General features: G+C 36.1%; 1 protein-coding gene across 1 annotated transcript in view; it reads left to right on the top strand.

Moving 5' to 3' along the window:
• LOC119781964 (carbohydrate sulfotransferase 8-like) overlaps window positions 1–19937 on the top strand; it is a 260726-nt gene that overhangs the window by 38112 nt on the left and 202677 nt on the right. Inside the window, exon 2 of the mRNA XM_038282626.1 lies at window positions 4315–4508. Coding sequence (XP_038138554.1) covers window positions 4315–4508 — 194 coding nt within the window. The remainder of the gene's footprint in view (window positions 1–4314; window positions 4509–19937) is intronic.

Below are 19937 nucleotides of genomic sequence, written 5' to 3'. Positions count from 1 at the left end.
AGTTGAACCAAGTAAGAGAAGCAAAAAACTTCTTCTAACATGAGATAAAAGATTAACTCTTTAGTGGTTCTCCAGGCTGTGAGATTTCCTCACACTTAGATTACAGTGTGCCCATACTGGGTTGTTTAATTTAAGTCATATTTATAAAAGTAATAAATCTTCCTTGTCAATGTCGCAGGGACTAAGAAAACAGTTTTAGTAGCTCTTCATGACAAAGTGCAGCAGTCTGCCTGTAAAATGTGATAAAAGGTAATATGTGTAGAGTGCGCTCTCGACTGTAGGCTATGGGGGTTATGGTCCAAATTACCCGCTAGAGGTTCTTCATTTCTTCAGCTAGAATAAAGCTGAATTTACACTGTACAGCAATATGTCAGGATGCTCTGGATGGTGGATTGGTAGAAGCCTGCTAAGGAAGTGCAATCGTTGCTGTGCCTCCCCTGCTGTTTCGGTATATTTATTTGATTTTCTAAGTTAAGCACAAATTTTGACTCTAAGAAACTAAAGAAAGATAACTTTTTAGACTAAGAAAACTTTTACACAAAGTGTATACAAAACAAAATTTCATTTAGTACAGCTTTTCAGACAGTAAATTAACATTTCCATTTCATAAAGTGCAGGAATGATCAAATGTAAAGAGTGGGAGAAAAATAATGGTGCAAAGAAAACACATTGATTTGGAATTTCAGAGCATTAACTGTGGATAAATCCTTGGATTGGGCCTGTGTTCACAAGGACAGTGGAGGATATTTTCTGTCCAATCCTAACATTCTGGAGTGTGTTTCTAAGAAGGTGCCGTTCATATCATATTGATGGCCAAAGGTGGATAACCCAGATTCAGAAAGTAAAAAGCTTGTATAGACATTACTTTTAACTATTTGCATTTCCAGCTCCACATCTGAGACATGGGACTAAACACCTGGTTAAATGAACAGAGTGAAGGTAAACAAGCCAAGGATTTTACTGTCTGGACCTGGATTATCTACCTCTGTTAATGGCTAGACTAACAACAGGGCAAGTTAGCTTGTTGAGCTGACAAAGCACCGTCATCATCTTGCAGATATCTTCCACTTAAATCTGAACCCAACCTGACCCGTCTATGCTTAACCCACATTCTGACCCGTTAACACACCAAGATAGGTAGCACCCTATTAGTTTGATCACCTTTTTCTTTTGTTTTCCCCTTTCTTTTTTTATATATTTTTTGTGACAGTTTTGTAGATTTTTCATCATTGCATTAGTTTTTATGCTGATGTGTTTTAATAGTTTAAGTGTAGACTAAAACACTGATGTATTTTAAGTGTTGTAAAGTCATGCACAATTTTATTTCAGTAAGGGTTTCAAAACTGAAATGAAATTATTATACTTTCATGTGTAATCTGATTCTCTTCTTTGTATTTACAATCTAGCTTCACTAATTTCAACATCAAGACATATTATGCATTTAAAAGGTTCTGTAGTAAACAGTTGTGATGAATCAGCAATGTCCATTTAATTTTTTTTGTTAAATTTAAGAATGTGAGTTTATGAAAATCATGTCTTGTATTTTGGTTTTTCGTTATCCACTTCTTCCTGATTTTACGGATAGCCTTTATAATGATTCAGATTAAATTGCACTGAGTAAAAACAACAGCAATGGCTTCCAGTTGAGATTAGACTACTGATCTGACATATGAATAACAAGCTTAATTCCCAAAAAAGAAAAAGCTTATAAGCATCAAAGCCCAAATTTAATTTAAAAAGAATTCAATCCTTTCCAAACTTCTCTGTCTATTTTATTTGTCTTTTGTTGTTTCCTCAAATTCAGATATGTGGCAGCATTTTCCTTTTAATTTTCATAATTGTACCACCACATTTTCTCTGACCCAGTTTAAAAATAGTGTCCAAGGTTATTACAGAAACTGATCTCCAAACACAAGCCTAATCTCATTAGTGTCCCTAGTGTAACTTTCAGCCTTTTATTGTATTTTTTAAGTATAAAAACACAAGTTTATATTTATCTATATTGCTACCAGATATAAACACAGGTCTTAGCCCCACATATCTCACTAACAAAATCCCCGGTTAGGTGGATAGGTGTTTATCCATACCTGGCGGTAAGTGAAGCGGCATCAGTACAGATCCGCCTTACTATTTTAGTGTTAATCAGTTTCCTCTTTCCTCACGCAGTGCTCCTAACGCTGACGTGTCTGCATATGGGCCAAACACCTTAAAACCATGACACAACATGTTCAATAAATATCAGAGGCAATAACACCATACACTCACCGGCCACTTTATTAGGTACCCCATGCTAGTAACGGGTTGGACCCCCTTTTGCCTTCAGAACTGCCTCAATTCTTGGTGGCATAGATTCAACAAGGTGCTGGAAGCATTCCTCAGGGAGTTTGGTCCATATTGACATGATGGCATCACACAGTTGCCGCAGATTTGTCGGCTGCACATCCATGATGCGAATCTCCCGTTCCACCACATCCCAAAGATGCTCTATTGGATTGAGATCTGGTGACTGTGGAGGCCATTTGAGTACAGTGAACTCATTGTCATGTTCAAGAAACCAGTCTGAGATGATTCCAGCTTTATGACATGGCGCATTATCCTGCTGAAAGTAGCCATCAGAAGTTGGGTACATTGTGGTTATAAAGGGATGGACATGGTCAGCAACAATACTCAGGTAGGCTGTGGCGTTGCAACGATGCTCAATTGGTACCAAGGGGCCCAAAGAGTGCCAAGAAAATATTCCCCACACCATGACACCACCACCACCAGCCTGAACCGTTGATACAAGGCAGGATGGATCCATGCTTTCATGTTGTAGACGCCAAATTCTGACCCTACCATCCGAATGTCGCAGCAGAAATCGAGACTCATCAGACCAGGCAACGTTTTTCCAATCTTCTATTGTCCAATTTCCATGAGCTTGTGCAAATTGTAGCCTCAGTTTCCTGTTCTTAGCTGAAAGGAGTGGCACCCGGTGTGGTCTTCTGCTGCTGTAGCCCATCTGCCTCAAAGTTCCACGTACTGTGCGTTCAGAGATGCTCTTCTGCCCACCTTGGTTGTAACGGGTGGTTATTTGAGTCACTGTTGCCCTTCTATCAGCTCCAACCAGTCTGGCCATTCTCCTCTGACCTCTGGCATCAACAAGGCATTTCCGCCCACAGAACTGCCGCTCACTGGATGTTTTTTCTTTTTCGGACCATTCTCTGTAAACCCTAGAGATGGTTGTGCGTGAAAATCCCAGTAGATCAGCAGTTTCTGAAATACTCAGACCAGCCCTTCTGGCACCAACAATCATGCCACGTTCAAAGTCACTCAAATCACCTTTCTTCCCCATACTGATGCTCGCTTTGAACCGCAGGAGATTGTCTTGACCGTGTCTACATGCCTAAATGCACTGAGTTGCCGCCATGTGATTGGCTGCTTAGAAATTTAGTGTTAACGAGCAGTTGGACAGGTGTACCTAATAAAGTGGCCGGTGAGTGTATATTTCTGCGGATGTTTATGAAATTACATTGTTTATAAGTATTTGTAAATCCTAAATATATGCAAACATTCCACCAGTATCTTAAATAATGTCCCTTAGACAAATCACTGCTATAAAAAAGGAAAAAAAAACACATCAGTATTACATTTTTTTATTTATTCAACCAAAATGACAATAGAGATAACAAATCAGTGTCTAAATTCTCATTATGGTTCAATAAATGAAAATACTGTTGCACTTTTGAGGGTTGTTTCATTTTTATGTTTAAATTTTTTTGGCAGCCTGAATATACACTTACCTATAGAGTTGCACAATGACACGCAGCTATCAATTTCAATTTCAATTTTACGTGGAAGTTTGACCCCTCCTATTGACATAATTGATCCAGTTTAAATATACAGGTTTTGACTTGAGATTTGCTGTTGCATTTTTTACAAGATGACGATAAAATACTGAGCTATCTGACCATCATGACAGGAATATGTGTTTGAAAGAGTCAACGTACTGTAAGGCCTTTAAACCTAGTTATTAAGTAACTACTGTAAAACATGTTAATGGTTGCATCATGATGGGGTTGTTTTACTACCAGAGAAACACGGTTATGCACATCAATTAACAAAATCCAAATACAACTGAATGATGTATGTGACATAATGTGACAAAATGAAAAAATATTTAAGGCTGATGTGTATTTTTAAGTAAACATTTCTCAGTAGAAGAATCTTTTTATTTTATTTGTTTTTTGTTGTTGCTACACTTTGCTTTGCTATAAACAGCAGTCAGACTTAATCTTAAAGGAATATTAATTATCCTCTTTTTTCACATTTCATCAGGACCTATTACATACGAACCTTCCTGTGCCGTGTCATGGTGTGGATGAAGTTAAGGGTGGAAATGGATTCCCGGTGGATGCGACTAAAGAGAATGCCTCGCTCATTCTGGTTCATCCTGCTTTTTGGAGTTGGAGGTGCGCTTCTCTTCCTTCACCTGGAGGACCTGTCAGAGATGCTTCTGTCACAAGCCCCTGGTTAGTCTCTGCTTTTTTTTGTTTTAGGTAATCACTCTTTATTGTGGCATCCTAACAAACATACTGTGCCCATCTTACCTGGATATGATTTCCTTGTAAGATCGACAGAAACCAGATGTTAATTTCTCTCTACTTATAAAGATTGGCCTTAGAATTGGGTTTAAAATTATATACAATAATGTGGACAACTAGACACACACATAAAGGAGGCAAATGGGATTCTGATGTAGTTGCTCTTACAGTCCCTTATCATCATCCCTCTTTAGCCCACCCTACAGCCTGCTAGTTCCCAAAATGCCTATCTTCTTTGTTGTACCTAAAACAAGAATAATGGAAAAACAATGTTAGCAGTATTTTGGGGTTTGATGTCCAAAAGCAAATATATAATATATTTGGGGAGTTTTGTGATGGGAGGCTTCAAAGTGAATAGGTTTTTCCATGTCCCCATCCTTCCCCACACTCAGACAATATAACACATTCAGATTATGTGTTTTTTTTTTCTTAAAGGCTGCATAAGGCTGCAATTTAGGTAACATTCTGGTGAAATACAGCTAAGAGAAAAAATAAACGGAAAAGTTAATTTGTAGCAAGAGAAGGGGACTGCTAATGGAGTGTTTGTCATTTTTACAGTTGTTTTAAATGGGTCATACAATGATTAAAAGTAAAGAAGTCACATCTATATGTATGTATATATTTTTTGACTTACAGCTTAAAATTGTCACATTCAGTACAATTAGAAACTATTTCAAACATGTTAATATAAGACCCCTTCTTTGGTTTTTGGACAGCCTCTGCTTAAATTATGCATGGTACTTCTTTAGATTAAATATTTCATTAATTTCATCAATTAGTCTTTATCAGTTATTTATTTTTCATTTTTATTATGCATTGATAAAAGAGCTTCAGACAAAACTGACCCCTTATCTATTAGGGGAGCTTTATTGTAAAGTTTTACCCTTTGCAGGGTGTCAGAATAGCCTCCACAGCAGCTGGTTTGATATGAACTCCACCCTCATAGATCTTTGATGGAGAATACTTTAAAGGTTCACTGTTGGATTGAAGTCAGGGAAGGTCGGTATTCACACCATGAGTTTGTCTCCTTCAATGCTTGGGCTCCCTAAACTCAGCCCCTGAGGGCTGCTGTCCTGCAGGTTTAAGAGGTTTCCCTGCTTCAGCACAGCTGATGTCCACTGATAGTTTATCCTCAGCCTTTTACTGAACTGAAATCATCAGAATAACACAAAAACATGTCCACAAATTCAAAGAAAATTTTCCTCACAGCCTAGACCGCTCTCAGTCAAGATTTATTGTTGAAATGTTTCAGTTGGTTTGACCTTCATCAGACATGTCAGACATCTTTACCCTGCATGTACATCCCAGGTGACTAAAACTGACCAATCCAGGAACTAGAAAGCTCAAACTTTAATGAGTTTCACCTGTCAGGGGGAGGTAACATGCAACAAAAACAGGTACATAACAGAGTTTTACATGATATGAAAAACATTTTTTTCTGTTTATTTCTTTAAAAACAGAACACTATAATCCCCTTCATGAAAAAAGTTACAAACTTCATAAATAGGGGCAGCCATCCCAATACTCACAATAAATAATCAACTTTTTTTTTTTACATAAAAATGTAATTCTTAAAAAAAATAATATAATAGTTATAATAATAATGTATAACTATAATAATGTATTTGAATTTGCATGATAATTTTGAACCAATTTGAAGCAGTTTGAAAGAAGAAGCTTCAAACAATTCCAAAACTGAATCCAAGTCAATAAAAAATAAATAAATAAACATTAAAAACTGTAATTCATATAAATGTTTCTTAAAGATATATATAGAGAATATAGTAGGTACACTTTTACACATTTAAAACTACAGACATTCTCCAAACCTGCTAACACGGAACAAACACAAATATGTCTATATTTCTATACATCTACATCTGCTGCAGATGGATGCATATGCATGCTAGTTAACTATTCTTTACAAACCAAATAAAGCTTTATTAGTAAATTAGAATTCATTCCATTGGTAGATTAAGAGTTTAAATAATTTTGATTTGACTTAAACATTGCCTTTGGTTTTTGACATTAAATAGACTGAGAAAAAGTAGCAACATTTTTCTATATTTTTCACGATGAGCTACTGCTAGTCTTAAAAAAATCAGAATGCTTAATTCCCATAACACTAGTCTTAAATTATGCCTAATTTAGGCAGATTAAAAACCTTATAAAATGTGTTCTATAATCGATCGTGAAGCAGAAAACTGTCCCACATGAAATCTGTCTCTTTCTTTTTAAAGTAATTTTCCAGATCCAGCTTTGAAATGGGTCAAACCTTTGTCCTAAACCCGAGACATTGTCTGACCCTGCTTTACTGCCAGCATTAAAGAGATTGGGGGTTTAAGCAGCCATGATGGATGTGTAAAACTAAGCAGCTTCACGTCTCAGAAACAAGAGATCAGCAATGAGCTTATGCACTTCTTTGGCTTTGTACAACACTCTCAACTAAATTAGAAAAGCATCATTTCTGTGCTGCTTCTCTCATGCCTTCTTTAGGCCTAAGCCATTTATGAAATACAATCCCTTTTACCTAAAATTACACAGGAATTAAATGAAGAGTGTGCAGGCTTTACAGCGCATGGTGCAAAGAAAAATCTTACAAATACATCAAACAGTTTGTGTGGAGATAATATTCTCACCAGCATAGAACCAGCAAACCACTGAATATCTGCTATATCATGTGTCAAGAGGCCTGTGAATCATTACAATGAGGAGCAGTGTCACTTCACAGCAACAAGAGCCACTTAGCCAGAGTGCAATCTCTCCAATACTTTATTATTCATCCATTCAGCACATGCTTTTAGGCCCAATTCAGCCCCCTGCAACCCCCCAACAAAACAAACAAAACATTAAGGTGGAAAAGACCAAAGAAACACAGAAGTGGTGTCCGTAAAGACAAATTAACATCATGTACAAAACTAAAAGAATCGAAATTACGTTAAATAGTAAACAAAGGTCCCCAAAATTAGATGGTAGGTTTTTGTTGTTTTAAAACTGCAAACTTAAACTAATTAATAATATTATTCCAACCTAAATGTAAGATATCAAATAAAGAAAAAAAAAAAACAGAGATTACAAATCCAGGATCTTAAAACAGTCACTAATTGACTATAAAATGATGCTGATACTGGATTTGCATCCATTTACATTCCTGGATAAGTTCCCAGTTTAAAGAAGCTTGAAACAATTTGAAACTTCAATCGAACTTGTTTTATAAAAACAATAAAAAATGTATTTTTGTTTCATCAAAGAGTTGCTTTGAATATTGCAGAAAGGTTCTCCTGTAGCCATCAGTGTTACAGCTTATCTAAAGATGCATCTGACTCAAGACACTCAAGACACAGAGGATGCTCCCTGTCCACAATGATCTTCATCTTATAAAGAACCCCTCTTATCATAATCACCTTGAGAGGTTCCAGAATATTCCTCAGAACAAAGACTGTACTCCTTATAAGCCTGTGGAGCCTTTTTAAGTTTCTGCCTCTAATGCTGCTTCATAAACAGTATATAAATAGAGCTTTGGTTGAATTAATGGAAAGTTTGTAATATTTTTGGTTTTAAGTGTTGTAGTGACCTCTATGTAGGTCAGAAACACTCAAAACATAGCTTGATGGACAACCAAGAGGCTCTCCAAAAAAATAATAAATAGAGAAAATAATTTAATTTTTATAAGGGTTTTCCACCCTAAGATGGACCAAATTGGGAAACTTTGGGCTCTTGCCCGTTAACTAATAAGTGACACACATCAGTTTTGGGCAGTAAAATGGAAAACCTGATGAAAACCATGAAAAAACTCAAGGAAGTTTCCGAAAAAATATCAGATGATAATCACAAACTGAACAATATAATCATGACGTAATGTGCAGCGTCCTGTTTCAAGTTGAAGTGGCATTCATACAGTATCTGAATGTATGGTAAGGGCATCTAGTTAAGCTTCAAAGAACACAAAGGTTTTCCTCCATCTCTTTTAAATGGGAAATGATTTAAAATGCAAGGTAAAGTTGATTGAATAGAGACAGAAAACAATAATCTTTATTTTTAAAAGCCGTTGTGCATTCCAAATACATTTTTGTCTCAATTTAATCCATCTCCAACAGAGCAGTAAGCAGCTTACAGCTGAGGAGCAATCTGAGGCTCAGGGGTCCTGCTTGGGCACCCACAGAGGCATTCTGTGGGGTTGGAAACTGCTACTCACAGGCTTTTCACAATAAAAGTCCTCTGCTCTGACCACTAGTTTAACATTAATTTAACCATCAATAAAATACAAATGAGTTATTATTTTTTTAAGCTCTACTGTAAGTTTAATCAAATCATATTTTAGATGCAATTTTTTCCCCCCTAATTTGACAAATAGCTACTTGACAAAGTTTTATTTCTAAAATAGGATTTGCAGTATAAGCATATCCTTTTATTTGTTTTGCTTCATCACTACTTTAATATTAAAGTAAGAGTCTCACTTTCCTAAATCCTGCATGAGAGCCTTTGTTCTGTGTCAAGAACACATTCATAGCGCTGCCATCTCAGACCCACTCTCTAAAGCACAATGAGCAAGCAGCATCTTGCCTTGAGCGGTGGTGCTTCACCCTTGCAGAGGCTCATATCTAATAGAGCTGAGTTCTAATACATTGGGTGTCAGCTTTTATCTGCCTTGCACTTTTTCTCTACCTCTTTATTTAGTTTGCAGTGTTTCTGAGAGTCTTGTATCATCTGCTTTAGATGGCCTGTATTATTGTAGTTGGAGAAATTGCACTTTAAAAGCCAAGCCCTGATATCTGCTCAGTAATTGTTTGAGGACAATTGCAGGGACAACAGCAACTATCTCACATAGCAATTCAGATAAATTTGCACCTATGAGTTTTCTTTCTTACTTTTTCTTTGCAAATAGCTTTAGGAATGATGTCCAACTGCTTTAGGTAGTAGAAGCTCTGGTCTGTTTGTCTTATGGTCCTATGGTCTGGCACAGAGAGACTCACAAATGGAGAAAAGAAGAAAACAAACCTAGAGAATGATATACATTGTCTTTGAAGCAAATAAAAAAAAAATCTAATTTAGCTTGTTGTGATACTGTGAAACTGCATTTTTTACATATTTACATTTGTTCTGATTTTTATTTACGTTTTAAATGTTTTTATTTATTCAAATCTTTACATTTAAAGACCCAAAGACCCTGTTCCATAATGCCTTTCCTGTGCATTATCTGAATTATTTGAAACATGAAATTGAAAGTCAAAGTAGATCAGATGTAAACCACAGAAGGTGAAATCAGTGCCAAAAAAATCACAGGTGAATCTTTACTTATGTACCCATCCATCCAACCATCCATTTTCTGACACGCTTAATCCTGAGGGGTGCTGTTTATGTGCGAGAGGCGGGGTACACCCTGGACAGGTCGCCAGTCCATCGCAGCTTATGTAACCATTCTAGTAAAATATGAATAAATACTATCGCAAAAAACAAACAATGCTGCTAGAATGGTTAATTTCCTGATTATTTAGTCTAGTTGACTGTCAAGTTTAATCGCCTGTGCGAATGCTCACTCATCTGGGTCATGTAAACCACAAAACTGGCTTAAATCGCAAAGCAGAACACCCAAGCCAAAGCTGAGAGGCATTGTTTATGCGGTCCAGTGCAGGACCGATCAGACTCCACTACAATGTAGAAAATGAACAGCAACTACACAAACACACAGGAGAGCCAACAGGTCTGGATAATATTCAACTGTATACCTGCACCTCAAGGACATCTGTCTCTAGTGTGAACCTACAAAAATAACAAAGCTTCCTAATTAAAGCCTGTCTTATTAGTCAAATAAACTGATGTGGGAAAATGAGTGAAGAGTCTGAAGGTAAAGCAAATTTATACTACTACTCGCATTAATAAAAAAAAAAATAATAATAATTAATAATAAGTGATAGCATACATATATGAAAGTAAAAAAAGATTTGGATTTGTCTGTTTTTGACATAGCTTGGTGTTTTAATTCATAATAACACAAATTAAAAAAAGAACAGTTTATATGCACTTCAGAGTATTTATACAGGCGTTCAAATGAAAAGGAGGCAAGTAGTATTATGTGAATGTTTTTACAAACATTGCTGAAACCAATACAGTGCAGAGGAAAACCAAGCAGATGAGGGTAAAACTAAAACAACAGAAATATGTTAGAACAAAAACAGAAACCGGCAGTAGCAAATGAAAGACAAGGAAAGAAAGAGGAGGTGAAGCAGCAATTAAGAGTAAAGAGAGATTGACTTATTGTGGAAAACATACTTGACTGCATAAACAGAGAAACCTGAAAACAATAAACACAAGTCAGCAAGGGGATTAAATTAATAATAATACCAAATATGACTTAGATGTATATTGGGGGATGTTCTTTTTCCATGTGGATCGTCAAAATTAGTGTTCCTCTTTTTGGAAACTGAGCTTGTATGAGCGATGCAAACAGCTACTTTTAAGCAGAGCGTGCACAAGGAGAAATGGGCTCATGCACGCTCTCACACACGTTTAATAGGCGTTCTCTCTCAGAGCAGGTACAGGGTTGTGCATGTGCATTTTATTTTTTAGGTGGAAAGGACAGGTCTTTTAAAAAATTAATGAAAATCCTCTACTATACCTTTAATAGCAAGAACACAAGACATACAGTAGCAGGCTGAAAGCCACAAAATAACTTAGGAACAGGTTTTATGAACAAGATGACACAAAGATTACTGTACCAAAGCCAAAGTACACAAACAAAAAGTTCTGAACAGGAAATCATTCAATAGAGAGAAGTGGAATGTCATTTTGTTTTGCTAATAACAATTTCCCTAACAAAAGAAGAACAACCATAAAAACCACAAGGTTCAAAAAATGAAAAATATACATAGGTTGGTTGGCTGCTTCGACCAGCATATATTTTAATTCTCTTATAAACTCCAGTTTGATCTTAAACTTTTTTGTTTTGGTGAAGGAGATGTAAATTTTTTTGTCATTTATCAGCTCTTGGTCCTATTAAACCTGTTATCACACTATCACCAGTTGTACCACAATTTTAACTACTATGGACACATAAACAAAGTTCTTTTGGGACTCTATATATATTTTTCTCTACTCTGACTGAAACTAGAAAGAAACTTAATTTTTTTTTTTCTAATTACCATTGGAATACTTGAATTTTGCTATCTGTTTTTTGTGTTTTAACATTTTAAATTTTAAACACAAACCATTCTTTTGAGAGATATTTTTTAGAAGAAAAAATGGTACAACAAAATGTTTTCAATTTTGCGTATTTGTATAAACTGAAAATGATTACCTAGATTAGTTTAAAGGCTATCTTAAAACTTACAAAGAAAAAAGGTAATGAGGAATCAGCTTGCTTTTTAAGTAAACTCCTAATTTGGCTGTTTTTGCGCAATAAATAATGCAGACTTCCACAGCAGTAGGTTAAGTCTTGTAAAGTTTTTTTTTTTAGATAAAGAGTAAATTTATACTGTTTCCTTCATCAGAATATGAGTAATTTTCTGATATGGTTTATCAAGATGGTTAAGTGATTATCAAGTATGAAAAAAGAAAGAAACTGCCTTATTACATACAACTAACTTGGGCTAAAATTTGATGATTATACACCTTCAGTGATCGTTCACAAGTGATTCAAAAATATTTTGCTAAATTAGATGAGAGGATATCTTTAAGCTTCAAGCATTAGACATGCTGGGGTAAGTTTTTCTTTACCTATACCTTCAGAATGTCTGCATAAACATAATAATGAACAAAGTTTTTAACACCAGAACTAATATAATACATTATCAGATTGGTTGGAGGCTTAGCTAGATTATTATTCACATAAATCTCTATGTTCATACACCATATACTTGCAAGTCAGGCATGCATTGTTGTGTAAAATCTAAAAGATAGCCCTTTTATTAAAAATTGTGAACATAAAAATAAAGTGAATATTACCCATTTATGGTGTCTTCCCTTTGGGTATTATGTAGGCATTTGAATCTGTTTGCTGCCATCATTAGATGTGCCGTTACAGAGAGCTTTTATAGAGGAAATTGTGAATAAAAACCCATCAGAACACTGTGCTAACTCTCCACCTCCCCACTGACCTCTATAAACTTGAAAACTGGAAGAAGTCTAGTTTTATGCATGAAGGACAAATTTGATCTCTCTGTCAGAGGTCCACTAATCCCTTAAGCCTTGTCTGTTTGCATCGTCCAATTTAGCTTTCTTTTAGTGTAATTAGACTGTGGTGATGGACTCTGAAGCAACAGGTTACTGCTTTACTCAAGAAATCCTCCTGTGGTTGCTTGTTGAATTCTTTGGGTTTTATTTTACCCTGTTTTTATTCCCTTCATCGTGTGGATAAAGCCTCTCTAACAAAGGTTGTTTGTGTTGTGCTGGCACAGTCTGTTTCAGTTATCTCTGTGCATAAAATCAAAACAGCAGAAAAAAATACCTGGTAACGGCATATTTCGCAAAGCTTAAATTTGATTTTAAATGTCAAAATAGTGTAATTTCACTTTCCAGCTTCGTGCTTCCACTAAAAGATCATTAGTAATAAGCGATTTTCTTAAAATGTTTGAATCATGGGATTTGTTATATGGGGAGCATAACACAGGCTCAGTTTATAAAAAATTACCACACTGAGTTATTTCCATGTTCACCTCAGGTGGCAGAGGAACCCTTTCTGTTGACACAAAGAACTAAAATGAATTCATTGTTATCAGCTGCCTACATTTTTGTCTTCTGAATTTCTTCCAGATCTAGGCCATGCCAGTTGGATTTAAAATGGAGCTCAGAGGCAACAGCAAGGTTATGAGGTTTTCCATTAACATTAATGTTGGGGGTTGTGCCATGGGAGCCTCTGACGCGTAATCTGTTTACCGTGCCATCTGATCCCGCACACCAATACTGGAACATTTTATTTTTCCACATACCAAGTTTGACGATGATCAGTGAAAAAACAAAAAATGTTAAAAGAAGTGAATTAGCCTTAAAAAAAATCCTGCCTCAGATTTAGGTTCTTTTTTCTTTTTGTCACCTGATAAAAGCCTGAATGATTGTATAGTTTCAAAACATAAAACCAAAGGTTTGATGCTACACAGGAAAACAGAACAAATATCAAGGAAGGAGATTTAAATAAAAATGAAAAACCTATACTGTGATATTTCAGACAGCACTCAGCAGCAATGAAGATGCATATTTTGAGCCACAGACAGGCAAACAGCTCGAAGCCCCCTCCTGAGCTGCAGCGCAAGGCTTGCCAGTCCTGCTGGTTGCACTGGGACTTTCAGGTTGCCCTTTTCCATAACGCCATGCTGAGAAGCCTTCTAAACTCCAAAGGAAATAAAACATAATGAGGCCAGAGACGAGGTGGATCCAACAGTGAGGTTGATTTTTTTTTAAAGTCCTTTGAAAGCAGTAGTCACAAAGGTTGCCTAGTAATGCTGCCATTTATTTCCATGCTATGCCAACTAAAGCAGTTTGTATCTCTTTTGGGTTCTCTGCCATAAAAAGCAAACTATAGAATAGAATAGAATAGAATAGAATAGAATAGAAAATCCCTTTATTGTCCCACAATGGGGAAATTGTGGTGTTTACAGCAGCATAAAGATTATAGAAAAAATTGTCACAAAATGTGGATCTTAGAAAAATTTATAAAAATAACATAATAGTTAAGAGTTAAAAGATCATTGATAAAATACTGTAGTGTAAAGTGTTTTAACAATATAAATACTCTGCACCTGGAGAATAAATAACCAATATACAGCTATGGAAATTTTTACAGTAATGGATATTTGAAAATAGCAGCAACATCAGAGATGTGCAAAATGACAGCATGTTATTCAGAGATGGGAAGTAACGAAGTACAAATACTTCGTTACTGTACTCAAGTAGATTTTTTTTGATATTTTTACTTTATTTTACTACTTATTTTTATGGCGACTTTTTACTCCTACTCCTTACATTTTTACACAAATATCTGTACTTTCTACTCCTTACATTTTAAAAAATTGGCTCGTTACTTTAGTTTTGAATCATTTCAATGGAGTTACCGTTATTATTTTTCACGTCATCAATACCAAATTCAATCTAATTGGATGGGAATCTACGTTGCATTTGACGCACCACTACAAGATGAATCGACAGATTCGGCGGTATTCATTGGCGGCAAATCATTGCAGCTTGGTGGCGGTGGCGTTAGCATAGTAGCATGGACGACGAGATGATTGAAAATGAACACAACGGAGATCTAGTCCTATTGGCAGACATCCATTTAAAATGTAGGCAACGGCATGAAAAAAGTGCTTTCTACTTTTACTTTTATACTTTAAGTAAATTTACAAGCCTGTACTTTGTTACTTTTACTTGAGTAAAGAAGTTTAATCAGTACTTCCACTTTTACCGGAGTATTTTTTAACACAAGTATCTGTACTTTTACTTAAGTACAGAAAGTGAGTACTTTTGCCATCTCTGATGTTATTTAACTAAGATAGAAACTGTGCAAAATCAGAATGAATGGAAGAACTTATGCCAGGAATACACTGTACGATTTTTTTGCCGTATCCGGGCCGACTTTCCAGTCAAGCGAGAATTTTTCGATCTGGCCGACTTTCAGCCTGATCATGCGTCATGGAGTATACAGGGGGTAACAAGGGGTGATTAGCCTCTCACAACCACCTCCCGATCAGGAATCGTGAGGTTGGGAGAAAATCAAAAAGGTTTGAAATTTAGTTGGCCGTCGTGGGTAAATGGCTCAGTGGGCATGCTCAGACAAGGATTCTTCTTCTTCTTCCTCTCAGATGAAAACACAAAAGCATGGCGGGGGTGCGAGTGAAATGCCACCTTTGCTCAGCCGTGTCTTTGTCCAAATATGCCATCGCCTTTTCTTTTTAGTGCTTTCAGCACAAAATTGCACAAACTGCCAAGGCAGTGCGTTTCACTCTAGTGAACTTCATATTCCTCTTCTATTCATTTGGCCTCCGGATAGACAAGTAGGAGTAGCGCCATCTCACTGCGAGGCTGAGTCCGACATGGTTCCGATGTGGTTTTTAGACATACAGTGTGATCACTTAGATCTCATCAGAGCATCGGGTCGCACAGTGTGAGAACATACATCGTGAACTGTGAACTCACACTGTACGATGAATCCCAATGGTTGTGTCGTACAGTGTGAACTGTAACTGCGTGCAACGATTGAAAAAAAATACACATTGTATGCCCGGCTTTATTGAGGTTGTATGGAACAGTGGTGGTTATAAAGTCTTAAGGGCTGGTTTTACTCCCGCAGCAGTGTGTTGCAGTAAGCTAGCCGCAGATATTTTTGATTTATGCCCAACATTGTAGCGTAGTCTGCGCTATGTTATTCCACGCCACAACGCAACAGGGACAATCACAAACTAGCTGTGGGTCTAGATACGGTTATGGTTGTGAGGCAGTAGGGGCAACTTTGTGTGACAACAGAGGGAGATGAGGGCGAAAAAGGAAGGATCTGTGATAACGTTCCCTGGTGCATTTAGGGTGATACACAAGCTAGCACTGTCTTTCTCTTCATTTTATTTTATTATTTATTTATTAAACAATCAAGAAACATGCTAATTTGAGGTGCCACTAAAGAGTTCTTTGCTTAATATTGTTGATTCATGTCTGTTGATGTTTGTTTTATACCAGTAGATGGCTTTTATCACACGTCTACTATGTATTTTAACCAAATATATTCTTACTCTCAACTGTCAAGTTCTGACAGTTGATCAAAGCTCCCTTCATCTCACATATTGATGCACCTGGGGTACCCTTCTCTTCATATATTGATGCCAGGAGTTAAGCAAATTTTATCACCTGACAAATTTTTAAAATAATTTTAGCCTAAAAAGTAATGGTTAGCTCCAGGAGTGAAAACAGAACTAAAACAGAAGTGTTCTACTTGTTCTTGTAACTCGCACTCGTACATAACAAGTTTTTTTTTTTTTTTTTTGTCTTTTTTACAGCTTATGTGGAATTGCCATTCGTGTTAGTTAAGCTAGAAGCCGTTTGCTTCTGGGTATCAACAAAATCTATTGTTTTAGCCAGGTTAGACCTAGTCAACATTGACGTACTTGACGTCACATCCGCCAAACAGCGTGTGAAAGTCTGACTCAATGTATATTTTTGGAAATAGTCTGCAGACCTATAGACACATTTGAACTAAACTACAGAGGTTTCAGTCATATCACACAATGTTTAATACTTAATGGCTCAAACAAAAGGCTATTTTAAAGATATTTTTCACTACAAACTTACGAAAGATCTTTTTAAAAGCTCTGGAAGTCTTCCCTTCTAGCTATCCCAATATATCTCTGCACTGCTTTGACAGACAACCCCAAAAAACAAAAAGCAATCAGAGAATTCTGAATCTCATGCAGGTAGACAAGAGTAGCTATGCAAATTAGTCAATGACGTCATATTGTGCCTTCTGTACCTTTTAGGACTGCGAATGACATGAATATTAGTTGGAGTGACACTACATTGTTGAAACCTTATGATTTATACTCTCTCCTGGATAATGTTTTGGATTTGACCACATCTTAAAGGGACAGCGTGTTAGATTTACCCGGTGCACTAAATGGATTACAAATGACAGACTGGTGTCTCCCCTTCTAGCGTGTGACACCCTCTATCTAAGCCTATCAAGCTCCATCACTCTTGTTAAATCTGCTAAAAAAACATAAAACATGAGGAACATTTATCTGAAAACCACACCAACACTAAGTAGCTGCTGTAACTTCTGAGAAAAAAGTCTAACATAATACTTAAATAAGCTTAAATTCAATTACCAATACTTGATTGGTGCTTATAAAATTTACTACATGTTGCCTATTTAAAGTTCACTTTTAGGTTTGTTTGTTTTTTTCTTGTAGCTCCCTCTTCTGGCAGAGTTTCATAACGGCCATGTTTATTTGTTTTTCATTTCCAAAGTATTTTTGTAATCCTGTTTTAGTTGCACTGAGGCATAAACATACAACCTGTTTCTAAAAGGTTACAGAAAGAGAAACTGTTGCATCGGCTCTGTTACTTGAAGATAAAAGTTTGCATGAATTGTTTTAAACTGACAGGAACCTTTAGTGTGGAGTACGAGGTAAAAAATTTAATCTATCATTTCTTCCAGCCTGAATGCTCCAACCTTTAATATTTCCTGAAAGTTGGTAGAAACATCGTTTATCCGTATGCCTGTCTGTGTAGCAAACCTTTGACAGCAGAGCTGATATCATCAGACAGCACTGGTCTGTTGCATAAGCGTTATGATTTTCTAATGTCATCACAGCGTCAGTGTGACTTTGTTTAATATCAAACATAATGTTTCAGTCAGAAAGCTTGTGGAAAAGATCAAAAAGTGGAAAGTAATTTTTGAAAAAGGCTGAAAGTTTTAGCATTGCAGTGATTTTCAAGCTGTGTGGGAATACTGGGAAGCATACAAAGAGGAAAGTGTGGAAGAGGATTTATATAACCACTGCTCTCACCAAGGAAATATCCTGCAGGCTTAGAGGAAGGGAGTGATAATAAATGCCATTGTTCAAGGTTACTAAAGTCTTTATCAGTGAAGGAGGTTTTTACAGGAAGGCATGTAGGGGGACAATTGAACAATTGAACTTTCAAAGGTTTCCAGATTTCATATTATGGGTTGGTTTCTAAGATTTAACAAAGAACAACATTTTTTGCAGCATCTGTTTTTTTCAGAGCCTTTTATCTAGAAATACATAAAATCTATGAAAAAAACCCAACATTTTTTGTTCTTACATTTGTTTTTAATAAATCTATGGGTGTTAGATGTCATTCCTGGACTAAGCACTGGATAAATATGAACCATCATGTTCTTATCATTGTTTGCAATTAACCAACTGGAAGCTTTAAGAGGATTAAGGTCTGTGGAGTTTCCTTTAAGCCAATTTGTCATCATTCTGTTTTTTCCCCCTGAAATTGAAAAGAAGTTGCTTTTGGAAGATGTTTGGATACCACTTGTTATTTTGGGGCAGAACTGGAACATCGCCCAGGCCGTTAGGTTAGAGGCTAATCTACTGGATTCTTGTTGCAATGGTTATGATGTGGTGTTTGTTGTTTTGTTTTTCTGAACACAGAGTTTCCAAATGTCCAAAGTAACCAGAAGAATGACTCATACAGATGCAGTCATAACCACCTGCTGGTTATGCTTTGTAGGATGTTTTTTTCTTTTTTTTGCCAGCAGCAGCAGCAAGATTATGTAGAGTAGGTGGTTCCAGTGCTTTCTCAACACTGTTGGATATCCTAAAGCTTTAATAATGCAAGTGAAAGATCTTGTTATAAGCTAACATCTTAAAAAAAGAAAATAATAGTACAGCTCTTAAAAGTCCGCCTGAATAATGTTATAGAACAGTATATGTCTGTAGAGTGATCAGATGCATTATCACAGGTGAAATAAAACACATTGACAGTATCCTCCTCATTCCACCTGCTATGCAATTCTACTGATTTGACTATGAATATTGTTAATAGTTATAATTACAAATTAAAATAATAATATGCAATTCTAATCCAATTGAATCCATTACAAAACATAGTTAGATGATTGTGATCAACGACTACCAGCCTTTAATGATCATACAGTAATTAACAATTTAGATTGAAAGTTAACAATAAATAACTGAATTTACAAGAAAATGTGGATATTTCAACCAAATGCAAACTTGAGTTTTTATTAGCAACTAGTACATAATAATAATTTTAATATAGAAATGTAATTGGTAATTATGATAAGCCACATGAAAAATCTCTATATGATCAATCTCTTAACTCAAGATGAGTAATTCTGTCACTTAGAGACAATAGATCACAGTTATTAAATAAATGCAGTCAAGCATCCTTTATATATATATATATATATATATATATATATATATATATATATATAATGATATCCTGTTACAAGCAATTATTTGGTTTAATAATCCTACCATAACACGCTAAACTAAAAGTGATGGAGGGGAAATCAGCTCCATTGATAAATCTGGAAAGCAGCAGGAGGCACATGGGGGAAAATGCTGGTGCATGTTGTCCAATTCGGCCTACTGAAAGCACTTAAGATGCAAAACCACGAAGCAAACATAAACAGAAAAGGGGTTTGGAAATATTTTGAGAAAGATAACAACAACCCAGAGGGGCTGACATGTTCATCTCCCCCGGAGGTAATTGGTGTATAGGCAGATTTTAACAAGTACAATCTTTGTGGCATTTAGCTAAGGTATACCTACCGCTCTTCTGAATATTAATTGAGAATTTTAATTTGATTGCCTCGAAGCCAGTGGGATCCGCAATTAAATATTTCCTCTGTGGGCACCCTTGACCTCTAATTTGTTTAAG

This window comes from Cyprinodon tularosa, unplaced genomic scaffold (assembly GCF_016077235.1).
Source record: "Cyprinodon tularosa strain WSP-4 unplaced genomic scaffold, ASM1607723v1 ctg186, whole genome shotgun sequence".
In the NCBI taxonomy this organism is placed as follows: Eukaryota; Metazoa; Chordata; class Actinopteri; order Cyprinodontiformes; family Cyprinodontidae; genus Cyprinodon; species Cyprinodon tularosa.
The sequence above is the reverse complement of the archived record's forward strand: the minus strand, read 5'-3'. Positions and strand labels throughout refer to the sequence as shown.